Source organism: Melanaphis sacchari, unplaced genomic scaffold (genome assembly GCF_002803265.2).
Source record: "Melanaphis sacchari strain LSU unplaced genomic scaffold, SCAv2.0 Contig8_pilon_pilon, whole genome shotgun sequence".
In the NCBI taxonomy this organism is placed as follows: domain Eukaryota; kingdom Metazoa; phylum Arthropoda; class Insecta; order Hemiptera; family Aphididae; genus Melanaphis; species Melanaphis sacchari.
In genome coordinates, this window is record NW_020271635.1 from 2,600,988 (window position 1) to 2,615,462 (window position 14,475).

Sequence of the window (14,475 nt, forward strand, 5' to 3'; positions counted from 1 at the left end):
TCATTCTTAAACCTCTTAAAAAAAATAATTTTTACTACTACTATATAAATTCTCGGCCTTGGGAATACAAAAATGCACACAACTCAATTCCCATCAATAATATATCTACAATTATAAAAAATAAATGTCACCTAATTATATTAATACATAATCAACAAATAAAGTTTTATTAAATTTTTATAATGAACATTTGTATTCACAAATTTTATTTGCTGCCCCCCTCTTCCACTACCAAAAATTAAATCACTGAACCTAAATAATTTTTAAGAGCTATGTCAATATTATGTGATAAATAATTTACTAAGATCCATTTCATAAAATTATGTATTAAAACTGTATTAAATAAAATTAATTAGTTACATACCTTATTTAATATTAAAAATAATAAATAACTAATATTTTTATAATTTAATTAGAATGTTTTTATTGATTTAACATAATAACTTGCAATACATTATATTTTTAGCATGAAAAACGAAATCATATACTGATACGATTGTATTATTTACATTAATTTATCAATATATTAAATTATCTGATGGAATTCATTTATAAATTTAAATAATGTACCTATTAACTGTTTTTGTTGAAAGTACAAAAAATTCTTGTAGATTTTTTTGTAATTTAATACAATTGTATACAGCTATAATAATTGTGCATACAAAAATGTAATAAAGTTTTGTCAACTGTTTCCAAAATGTATAGTACGGTGACCCACAAAAACATACTAATTTTTAAACAAATGACTCAATGCTGAAAAATAAAAAATCATTTAATTTTAATATTATGTAATACTTGCTCATAAATACTTATAATTCTGTTAAATGAAAAGATAATTTTAAAATTTTTTATTCTTCTTGTTATGAGTTTACAAATAGTAACCCATCAACAATAATAATTCATAAATTATAAAACTTTAGCTTTTATACTCTTCAGTTACAATATTCCACTCCCAGTTCTTGTATAATGGAATGAATTTTAGATTCCAAAAAGATTTTAATTTTTTTAATTTATTTTTTAACAATAATAATAATGTGTAATATTTAATAAATTGATTTTTTTTTTTTTTTTATGACATTAAAAATATCTTTAGCTAAAGAAAAGTTTTTGAAAGTCTGACATACGTATCATTTGATTACAATTTAGCGGTGAGATGTAGAAATTAACTAAAATGCGATATAACTTAATATGAAATGTTAATTTACTATTAAATACATTTTAGCCATACTTATAATACGTTTGAAAAATCTGTAATCGTAATTTATTTTACGTTTAACTAAAAATAATAACAAACAATATTGTTAAATGACTTATTCCGGTTATTTTGTATCAACTAAATATTTATATTATATTTATCATTATAGATTTTAATCATCTACACTATCATCAAAATTAAAAATTTCGTATTTATAAATTATATGTATATATATAATATATAAGTTAAAAAAAAAAATGTAAATAAATAATTATTTTTACTTTAACAATTAACTACTTTATTATTATTTTATTTTTTTTTTTTTTTATATAAGTACATTTTGAATAAAAAATATTAAGATACATGAATTAATTTATAGATAAAATCAATTTCAGTATAAAATATACATTGAAACGTAGAATTTTAAAATGTTTACATTTTCAATTGCTGGCATTTCGATAATGTTTAAAAATTAAAGAACTAAAAACAATACTGAAACATAAACAAACCAATAAGCACTTAAAAAAATAAATATAAAACTCGATCCATTGTTTGAATAATTTAAAACGTGTTATTAAAAGACCATTTTTTCAATTCAAAAGAATTTAGAGATAGAATTATTCAGTTGAATTTGTTTCAGCAATTTTGAAATTATAATTTTTTTTTAATATTTACATTTTGTGTATTATGCAATTAAATAATAATCTTGAATATAACAAATAAAGCAACAGTTATTGATTATTCATAATGTAATTGGATTTAATAGTTCATAAAACACGATTTATCAATAACCCCTTATTTCTTTTATATACAGTTAAATTTGACAAAAAAATATTTCAAATACTCATTCAATCATTTAAGCGTTGACTTTTTTTCACTAACTTCACAAAACATTTAGTTTCAACAAACTACAATATTGAATTAATTTGCAAAAATAAAATCATGACCAAGAAAATATTAATTAAGCTAAAAATCAAAAATTAAAATAATATACCCTAATAAAATATACATAATTTAATTTAATGTATGATTAAAAAAATGATAACATGAAGAGTATAATATTTTTTTTATTGGATGGAAAATATATTTTAAATACTGAAAGAAATTTTGGAAGATTTTAAAATCTACTGATAGGCGCGATATGATGATAATTTTGAGTAATTGAAAATGAGATGGGGAATATCACAGAGTTGTTAGTAGGTAAGTAAACAAACGGAGGAATTTTTCAATAAGAACTTAATAAAATCAGAATAATCAGACTATCCATCAAAGGAAAGTAAAGTATAGCCCCATTGTATTATATCTATAGCCAATTATTTTGACCTTTTTTGTTTTTTTTTTTTCTATTTTTAAAATGATATCAGATAAAATTGAAAATTGTATTGAATCATATTTAAAATATCATTAAATCATGTTTTTTTTATTATTAACATTCTTTATGTTTAAAATATGATTTTTTTTTTTTTTTTTACTTTTTTTAAATGTATCTTATAAATTGGTTTGATCAGTAATTTATAAAACTCAGAAGTTTTAGGAACTAAAAAAAGACAAAATATGCATTAAAATGATGTTAAATATGAAAATTATTTTGAATTCAAAAAAAAAAAAAAAAATGCAGCAAATATTGTTAATAAATTAATAAAATAATAATATACATAAAAACTGTTTATAGCTGAAAAAAATTTTTAACTGATTGGAATTTTAACATCTTATTGAGCTAAATATATAATTGAAAATACTTTTTAAGTATTTTTGAAATTGCGATAAATTTAATACCTTCATTAAAAGTGTTTAGTTTTATATTCATTATTAATTAAAATATACAAGTTAAAAAAGAAAAAAATCAATTTTTTTAGAAAAATATGATATATGCATAATATGCGTAAATAATCAATGAAATATGCACTTTTTTTAGCTAAAATTGACAAAATATGCATTTTTAATTCTCCATTGTACAAATCAGATTTTTAACTTGATCTGCTATAAATTGAGTGCATACAGAACAATATGCAATTCCTAAAACTTCCGAACCTTAGTAATTTATAATTAAAACAAAAATAGTATAATAATATTATTATTAAGTATATCATAATTTTCTAATACCTAACAGAGATAAGCCATATTTAACTTTCTAATTTATTTCTACGGATAAATACTAACAATAACATTATACCTAAATCTTCTAGTCAATAAATAAAATCATAATAACAGACCTTTCACGAATATTATATATGTATATATATCATTATAATATATCGTATATGAATTCACTAGAAAACCTTAGCTTTAACTTGAAATATCGGATTTAACAAAATATTAAGTTATTATCGATTTCCAATAACCAATACACATATTAAGCTAAAAATATATCAAATATAATAAGTTGTATTAGATAATAAATATTATAGGTATAGTGTTTTACGAAAATTGTACAATCTTATATTGCACGTTTGCTATTAATTTTCAATCGCAGTAGTTGTTTTATTGAAGAATATATCATACAATTATTATATCTCTTTTAAAATTTTATCAAGATTCTTACTATAATACAATAAATTGTGCATTAAATTAATAATAATGACAATAAATTATTCTTTCTAACCTAACTTAGTGTTTTTACTAATAAACTATGAGCCTGAATTGTATAGCATCTAAATAATTTAATAAACATCGTCTAACATTAAAACATAATAAGAAATTTATCAAAAAAAATCAATACGTATAATATAACAGATTTTTCTATTAATATAATCACTTAATTATTCTGCACAAGAATGATACTTATCTTTTAGTGTTCTTTTCATCAGTTAATTAATTGGTTTTATTACATATTATATTAAGTAATCTGAATACTATTATATGTTTATGTGTATTTTATAGGTGAAACTAATCAATATAAATTGTTAATTACATAAATGTGTATCTTAATATTTTTATCTTCCACAATGTACAAACTTATAAGCAATATTGAATATTATGGACCTAACATTTATTTAAATGTATGTAAGCATTGTAAACTCTATGCATGTGGCATTTAATAACCTTACGTCTATGTACATGAATACATTATGTGAAACAAGTACAATACTTCTAAAAAAAAGTTCGTTTTATTGATATATACTGGTTGACTGACCGGTACAAATTCTCTCGGGTACCATTCATATGGCATAAAAATGGTAATAATATCTGACTTGTTAAATTCTGAAAAATTGTATAGCATGAAAAACATATAAACAGAAAGACCATAGGTATATTTTCAGAACGAAAGATAAAAACAAGAATTCAACAAATAAATTGTTTATTTGTTTATCGAATATCTGATAAAACCGATATTATAATTTGTTTTTAATGAAGTATTGGTAATTTATTATTATTATTATTATTATTATTTTTTACTTTTTTTTACATAAATACTTGTTTTCATGATAAAAATATTTAAAAACATACTTATGATTTGAATTACAGATAATAACTAATATTGATTTTTCTTGCTTGAAATATTATTCTACAATTTAGTCTTGCAATAAGCAAGTAGGTGAAAAAACAAATTAACACATTAATTAATGTATAAAGCATAAAATAAAATATGATAACTTATTATTATCTCTTTTATCAAAATTGAAAATATTAACCTCTGTAACTCACACAACTTTGCAAACATATTGTAGATTTGTTAAGCAAGTATATTGATAATTTAGTGCTAAAACCTGGTGTCCAATAAGGTAGGGGTAGACTGGATAGAGTTAGATGAACTGAACAAAAACATAAAAGATTTATAGTAAGGACATGACAATAATGATGACGACCACGATGTAAAGAATATCTCTGTCAACACAGAAATGTCACCATAACAAATGATATTTTATCATCCCTTCACTACCCATTCCACTTCATTCTTGTCCATCCATAATGTATAGGATAATTATTCACCACACATGCTCATTCCTTATTTTTCTTTGATAATGGAATTATAAAAATTTGATTTATTAAATGTTTACATATACTTAAAAACGAACGTATTTTCAAATTCTTGAGATTTTCTAATCTACCTACTTAAAGAGTGTAGGTACAGTAAAGATATAAACTTCTGATTTTCAAAAAAAACTCACCTTTTCAATTTAGTAGATAATTTTATTGAAAATTTTAACATATCAGGATCAAATTTAGAATGAGTTATTTAACTATTTAACTTTAGATACTTAAGGTGAGATACATATTAATAAACGTAGAAGATATGGAAGCCACGGTAATTTGAAAATTTTAATGTTTCATATAAATCTATCGACATCAATAATTTGTGAAAAAAAGTGAAGTTTTTATCATCACAAGACATTTTACAAACAAATTCAAAATGTTAAATATGGTTTTTAAATGTATAAAATAATAACTGAAAATCAAAATTTGATTGAATGCATTATTGAAGGAAACATAAAAGTATAAACATTGGTACTTAGTGAATCGCCCTGTATAGCATTACAGCTATGGACTAAATGTAAAGGTTTTCTTAAAGAAAAGTGCACAATTCCAAACTACAATAGAATATTAGGATATTAGGTATCATATACCTAATTTATTATTATTATTGTAATGCAGAAATTATGGATTGTAGTAAATAATAATAAAAGAAATCTTAAACAACAATAAATATGTGAAAATTGTTGAATAATAATTGATTACTTTTTGTTTGTTTTCAGTTTGTTTTCAGATCTGAGAACAATGTCTGGAACGGCATTAATGTACATGCTGGCAAATATGTTTTTAACACAGTTGTTTTATGTAGTTGGTGTCGGAGGAGTCCAGGTAATATATTTTACGATTGATAAAAATAAAAATATAATGACAATAAATAACTTGTTACATTAAGATAATAATATACTTCCATAAGTACTTTAAGTTTAAAAAAAAATACTATAGTACATCAATATTATGATACCTTCTAAAATAACAATATTAATCAACAGTTAATATTTAATTATTTAAACATCCCTATTATAATATAATATGACCTATCACATATCGAAAATATACAATTTTACTTATAGGTTAAATAAACGTTTTTTATTTTTTTTTATTTGTAAAATTCAGCTCAATTTCCAAAGCCATTTAACGTCATTAGTACATTTTCGTCGTTATGGTTTTATCAAAATGATAAAATAATTAATTAATTAAAGACATGTATAACGTTTGTTCTTTGATTCAATAAAAAAAAAAAGTTTGGTTTATTTATTAAAACAATTAATGAAAATAGGAAATGCAATTGAAACCATTAAATGGAAATTAAATATTTAAATATTTAGTTTTATATGAAAAAAAAAACTCGTAATTCGAACTAACTGCGCATTTAAATAACAATTTTTTATGCGTCTCAAAAAGGTGTATTTTGTACACTATTTTGTCTACCTCCTAACCTATTTAGTTTATCATTTAAGTTAGATTTCCTTTGAAATAAAAGCATAAAATTTTCGTGAATAATAATGGTGAAAAATTATGTAGGTAAAGGAGAATAATAAATGTTATAGTATAACTCGAACGCTGTAAAAACAAGAACGAAGTTACTTTTATTAAATCCGAGAAATGCTTCTCATGATATATATTTTTACATAATTTATAAGATCAGTTTTTGTAGTCTTAGCCCTTATTTTCTTCTCTAATACTATTTTAACTACCTACATCATACTAAAATAAATTCATGTATGAATATATTATATTAATGTATATTCCAGTACAACACTGAAATACCTGGAATAATTTCAACCAAACTTGATATGCGCACTATTTAGCTTTAAGATTAAAAGACTAGATGTTTATACTTGAACCCTGTTCACTTCGCATCTGAATTTTCTTTAGAGTTTCATAACACTGTTGATTTGCAAGGGAAAAAACTATTTTAAATTTGTATGAAATGCAACAAAGAAAAAAAAATTACATTTTAAACGATATAATTTAGTGAGCCGATTGTAATATGCATGATTTCAGGAAGATAATCTCTGTTTGTGCTTGGCGTTTGGAATACACTACCTCCGTCTAGCCATTATCAGCTGGCTGTGTGTAATGACGTACGATATGTTGATAACGTTCCGCAATAATGTGAATCTCAATCCTCGACCGGAACCGGTAAATGTGCTCATATCAAGGTTTGTCAAATATAGTCTGTTCGCTTGGGGCGTACCCTCGTTGTCAGTGATATCAGCTAGCGTGATGAGAGTGACCATTAGCCATCAGACCATCGACAACCTCAACCCGTACAACTGTTGGTCAGTATAATATTATATACATGCGTGTTATAGTATTTCTATTGTAACGTTCAGACTGTCTGTGATCCAAATATTATGTTTTTGATTGATCAACTTAAAAAAAGTTCCATGATTTGAAACAAAATGGTTGTTTATCAAATAAAAACACAAGTTAAAATAGTAAAGTACCATACTCACATGTCATGAAGGTACTATGGACTTAACGGCTGTGATACATTTGAAAATGATGTATTACGGACTTCCCTTATGTTTCTCTCCGCGTCATAAACCAAAAATCCTATAATTTGGCCGACGGACTCGTTGTTGCTTCTTTTGAAAAGTTATTATTTTCTAACATTATCAGTAGATAACATAATTCAATACATTTATGCAACATATCTATGTTATTTTCATAATAATTAATGATACAGTAATGACACAATATAAAACCTCGGGGATTTAAGTACTAGCATTTACCGTAAGATAAACTGTATTGCCAATGAATTGTGAAAATCTATAAGTCCGCTACAGTGTATAACACTATAATGCAAACAGGTAAAATTCCCTTCCTGAGTTATTACTGGTGAATAGATAGGTAAAATATAAATGTTTCATTTTGCATCCTTTTGATACTTTTAAGGAATCTGGAATAACATTAATAGTATTTTTATTTTCCTTTTTTTTATCCTAAATTAGTGGTTACCAAATTTTTTTGATTCACGTATCCCCAAAAATAAAAAAATTCAATCGTGCCTCCCATTGAATAAATGAAGCAAACATTTTTATTAGTGTATATTATAATATATTAGTACTTTTTGTGAATATGTGCAATATCAATATTTATATCGCGCCTTCTCTATTAAGTACTTGCGCCTCCCCTATTAAGTGATTGCGCCTCCCCTATTAAGTGCTTGCACCTCCCAAGGCAGCCACACCTCACACTTTGAGAACCGCTGTCCTAAACAATAAAATTAGTTGAATATTAATTATTATTTTTTATTCATCAATTTCTAGTCTAAGAACTATTATTTTTGAACTATTTTAGAATATTATTATTGACAATAATAGGTACCTACTCTACTCTTTATGCTTTCTTCGTCAATAATGTATTGATAATCGTAGACAGTTTGCCACTAAAAAAAAAAAAACACCCAATAGACAAGAATATTTGTACAACAATGTACACATATATATTATATTGTGATATAATATAGAACAAGGATGAGGAACTCAAAATTACTAGAAGGCCACTTTTTAGAAAATTAAAATCTAGCAACCAAAACATAAAAAGCAAAAAAATGTTATTCAAAATATTAATTTTAATTATAATTATTTTGTTTACAATGTGAATTTTTAACTTTAAAATTGTATAATTTAATTTGAAAATGTAACACAAACTAGATTAACAAAGCTCGCGGACCGCCAGTTGCCCATCTCTGATATAGAACATATAGATATACATACCATATACATATAGTAAGTACCTACCTATTATGTAGCTGAAAGTTTTTAGGTAAATATTGTATTGTTATTTTATCATAAAAACTTAATTGTTTTAATTAATTTGTGTACTATTTCATTAAACTCAGAATAACAGTAATCAGTGGTAATATTGGTGATGGATGATGATACATTGACAAATATAACTAGGTAAATAAATTGTTTCTGATATGGTCGATTTGATGAGAATTATTGTAAGACTTTCGTGTTAAATATGTAGAATCTGTCCATGCAAAAATTATCTGGACAAAGCACCAGTGTACAATTTGATCAATATATCCTATCCAATGGTTATGGAAGATATTATTAATATGCATCAAACACCAAAAAGTCAGAGGCTAATAAAATATATCTTGAAATTAATAATGATGTAGATAACCATATATTAATTTTTGAGTGTACTTTGTTGACAGAAAAAATTAGATAGGTACTGTTATTAAGACTTGCAAACGAAACTGTAAAACAGAAAAAGAAATTCTACTAAATCTAGACAATTAATAAGATGTTTTAAATAATAAATCATACTCCAAACATTTTTCTACAATTATTAAAAACTAACAATATTATTTCTAATTTTCCCGAGTAATAAGTTGTACATTATTATATTAGTAATTATAAATAACTAATAAATATTCTACATTTCTAAATGTCTTCATATAAGTTTCCAAAGATAACGACATAAAATTTTATTCAAATGTACATTTATGATTAAATTGTATACATTATAAATACATACATATTATATTCAAATAATTTTCAAGATTAATCTCTGACAGCAAATAACATGTAGTGACATGACATTAGTAATAAAAAATACGACTTATTAACTTAGATTCTGCTGATTGATTATAATTGGTAAAAATAACAATGTTTAATATTTGATACTACTTTATGTTTAAAAAAAAGGTATAATTTCGACATAAACCATTTCACCTACTTATTATAATAATATATAGAAATAAATTAAAATAATTGAATGACTGTATTTTGGATTTACTACAATTCTAATTTTTAGAGTTTAACAAATTACTTTATAAAAATCCCGACGTCATAGTATTATTTATGATATTCAAATAATAAATAGACTAAACATATTGTAGACAAACAATTCATAAGGATAAGTACAAATTTTATATTATTTATTAACGATTTTACTTCTTTCAAATTTAATGTGCTCCCACAATATTATAACTATTATATCTATTCAAATTTTTACAGTATCTATCAATTCTAAAAAAAAAAAAAAATATTTTTACTATAAATTATACTAATTTGAAACTCATAACAAACATTTTGTCACTAAATAAAATATTATATATGAATTAGATAATTAAGTAATTTAAAAGGTTTAACTTGGTTATTAACAGGACTGTGAACTTAATAATACTATTTATTAGAAAAAAAAAAAACTCTTCTTTATAAAATAACACTTAAAATATAAGTAAGGTTAAAGTCAATATTAAATGCGTAATTGTATTTCACTGCATTGGACGCACGTAGTGCAGTAAAACAACACTTCAGAATAGTAATCGTATATTATATACTACCACGCGCCGCGATCACCTTGGACGCAAGACACTATAGTATTTTTTTATTCATATTTTTATGAAGAACAAATCTTAAAATATCTTTGATTACTATTACTAACTGGCTACAACTATATTGATCTTTAAACACAAAACAATATTCTATATATTATAATAGAATAATTAACATTTAATATAAACATACGATTTTCATTTTTCCAATAATGTTTCCTAAATTATTAACTTTTAACTATATACTTTTCATCAGCTTCGCAATAAGTGTGATACTTAACTTTTAAGACGGTTACCAAGAAATTGTGGTAGTTTTTGAACCAAATCAAACATAATTAATTCTAATATAATTTCTTAAACATCTTTAACTTTTTATTATGACGTAAAATATTTATTAAATCTAAATAACCTATCACGAAGCTATATATTATCGTTTTATCTACTGAATTCAAGTTATATTCCTAAGCTGATAAGCCAACACAGACAGGTTATTTGCGTCAGCTTTAAAGCACTCTCTCACTCAACGTGTTTTTCTGTTTCCTTATCGTTCCCTTTCATATCACTTCTATCTAATTTATTGACTACAATTGTCTATTTTATCGAATTATGTTTAGTCAATATCGACCCATTAAAATTTCTCTATCATAGAAATAAATTGTATAAATCAGCGATTCCCAACCTGGGGGTAATTACCCCCTAGTGGGTAAAAACACGATTTTTTGGAGGGTAAAAGTTAAACTATTTATTTGTATTTTAAGTACTTATTATTCATTTACTCATGTGTATTATGACTGTAAATGAAATTGTAATAATATAATATTTTTGTTAATAGTGTTAATAGTTTTGAGAACTCTTATTTTCTTTGTTTGCAAAAATTAAATAAATTATAATTATCATCATAATATATATTTTGTTTTTTTTTTACTCAACTTTTTTTTTTTGGTCGGGGGTATTTGTGAATATCTAACCTGACTTTTGGGTAATAGTTTCAAAAAGGTTGGGAACCGCTGGTATAAATGAATATGTCACGAAAGTTTTAATTCAATCCCAATTGTAATCATAAGTTATCATTATTAACTGTAGGTTTATATAATATCTTATCCTATTGTAATTTTGGACATTTTGACTGTCAAGTAACACGAATAATAAATAACAAAAATAATAATACATTTGTCGTATCCATTTATAGTAATCACGCATTATTTTCACTATGCAAATGGGTATTATCTTTGTTAGAAACGTCCATTATTACATTTACTTAAAAGACACATTATTTTTAAATACGCGTGTACATTAGGATGATCATGCGTCCCATTTAAAACGGGATTGTCCCTTTTTAATCATCACGTCCCGTTGTCCCAACAAACTCTGAACGGGACGCTTTTTATCCCGTTTTTAAAAGATGGTATCATTTTAATCCCGTTATTTCCATATTATAAAATAATGTTTGTAAAAAAAACATCAATGTATTAAAAAAATATAAAACAATTTTAAAAAGAGCAACATATCATAATTATTATTTATTGATTATTATTTTAATATTTTAATAAATTGTAACTTAAATGTGATTGGGAAAAATAAATAATTATCATATTAATAAAAAACTGTTCGTCCCGTTTTTTATTTTTATAAAAATGGTCACCCTACAGCGTACATCCCAATCGATAATAAACCATAATCAAAACGCTGTATATCATACAGCTTGTCCCTAATAAAGACCTGCATCGCCGGGGTAAATAATACGAACCCATTTTTTGTGCGACACCGTTACGCATCAATAGATTCAAATGCGGTTTTTCTTTTCTTTTTTTTTCTTTTTTAATAATAATCTAAAAGAGCTGATGTTTCGATTTGATCGTATTAAAATATTCAACTGCTGAGAGAATAGTCTTCGGACGGATTGATCACACGGTACTACCCATAAAAAATGTTATTTGTTTCCGCTGTTCTTATGACTATTGGTCTGCAGACGTCGTACAACAACGACAACGACAACGACAACAATAACAACAATAATAATAACATAACGCCCCGTCGGATTGCAGGTTTTTCGAGAAGACCATCTACAACGTGACGTTCGCCATACCGGCGCTGTGCTGTTTCGCGGCCATCGTCGACTCGCTGGTCCGGAGCTGGCTGACCGCCCGGGCCACGGTCGGGCTGCAGGTGGACAAGAAAACCCGGCTGAAGATGCACCGGAAGCGCACGCTGCAGCTGCACCTGTACGTGAAGATCGCCACGCTGCTGTTCGCGGTGAACGTGTTCGGGTACGTGGCCAGGAACGGGTCGCCGGCGTCCGACCCGGTGGCGTGGATCGCGTACAACGTGGGCCACTCGCTGCAGGGCATACTGGTCGCGCTGGCCGTCACGTGCAACTGTCAGGTTCTGAAGATCTACACGCGGTCGTTCGCTCGGCGGCGGCACCGGCGGCCGCGCAACGGCAGCGCTACGGCGCTGTTCGACAAACGGGACAACGACATCAGCGACACGACGTACCTGCAGAACCTCACGTGGGACCCCGTCCCTCTGCCCGTCTAGAGCGTCGTCGGGCGGATGACACGATGCGGACGGATGCGACAGACAAGCCTTGTCCGGCCACGACCGCGTCCGCCGCCGCGGTGGTGCATCACGCGCTGCGCGGACATCCGTTGGTTGTGCGATGAAGGGATGGCAGGGAAGGAGGGAGAGGCCCGATGGTGACGTTAGTCACGGTGCATAATATTACACCCATATTGTGTATTATAATTATAATTATTATTATTATTATTATTACTATTATTACTACTATTACTATTATTATTATTATTATTATTATGTATTCACGTATACCCACACGCGCACCCGCCACCAACTGGTCGTCCAACAGACCCCCGCACGATCCCCGTCACTTGATCAGGCTTATCGCTGCACACGCGGCTCTACACGACCATCGGAAATTCGAAATAGTTTCTTGCTGGCGTGTGTGCGTAATACCGTCGTCGTAATATCGTTAAAGTGTATAATATTATAATATTAAATAGGTATACCTACGTGTCACGGTTAACGAAAACTACCGTCGAATCAATATTTTAGTAGATACATCATCATAATATTATATAGGTCAATAGTATACGATAATATAGTATGTCATCATATTGAACACGCGTTAACGCAGATTTTTAATTTAGAGTCCGAATTTCGATTTCCTATTCAAAACGTATTCAAGTTGTAAAAAAAATATTTCACCCATATTTATAGTAGGTACACCGTAGGTGTACAATGTACCTATTTGAAACTATAAGTTAAAAAGTTTACCACATCAAATTGAACATAATATCAAGAAATAATTGACCATTTACGTTTTGATGATAAAAACGAAAAACATATATTCAACGTGTTGCACACCTTCTACGATGTATTAAAATTATTCACTTAAAATAATAGTTATACGATCCGTATACTTACGAAAAAAGTCAAATAAAATAATGAATTTGATTATAGTCCGTTACAAAAATATTATACGATATTGATGTTTGGTGATCACATTTTATATAGGTATCCGTTGTATAAATTAATGAAATTAATTAATTCCAAAATATGTAAAAAAAAATTCATAAAATGCAAAATAAATCTTAATGAGTAGATTTGTGTAATTTATAAACGACCATCTATTAGACAATCTAGTCATCGAGGATTCAGAAAGCGTATTGAATTTCGATATAAAAGTTTAAGTTATCGACATCCACGGACTTTAAATTTATGTCACAATATTATTACATTTTAATATTACCTATTATGATATTATCGCGACAAAAAATTTCAATAATCCAACCAACATCAGCATTTTTTGTGATTTAGTTTTACGATAATCAATGATCATACTCATACTATGTCATGAATAATGATATACCTAAATCCTTTGCAGTTTACACATTAACTATAATAAAATTTAATAAAATTTAATTTAGTCGAATCATATCCCAGTTATAAAAAATAAGTTAACCATCTTTTTACAATAATTTACATCATA

General features: G+C 26.4%; 1 protein-coding gene across 1 annotated transcript in view; it reads left to right on the forward strand.

Moving 5' to 3' along the window:
* Positions 1-13,990, forward strand: part of LOC112602594 (adhesion G protein-coupled receptor E3-like) — a 147,736-nt gene extending 133,746 nt beyond the window's left edge. The window contains exons 2-4 of the mRNA XM_025350759.1: positions 5,890-5,995; positions 7,172-7,449; positions 12,512-13,990. Of these exons, the coding sequence (XP_025206544.1) occupies positions 5,890-5,995; positions 7,172-7,449; positions 12,512-13,004 (877 nt within the window). The 3' untranslated portion in view covers positions 13,005-13,990. The remainder of the gene's footprint in view (positions 1-5,889; positions 5,996-7,171; positions 7,450-12,511) is intronic.
* The last annotated feature ends 485 nt before the right edge of the window (positions 13,991-14,475 follow it).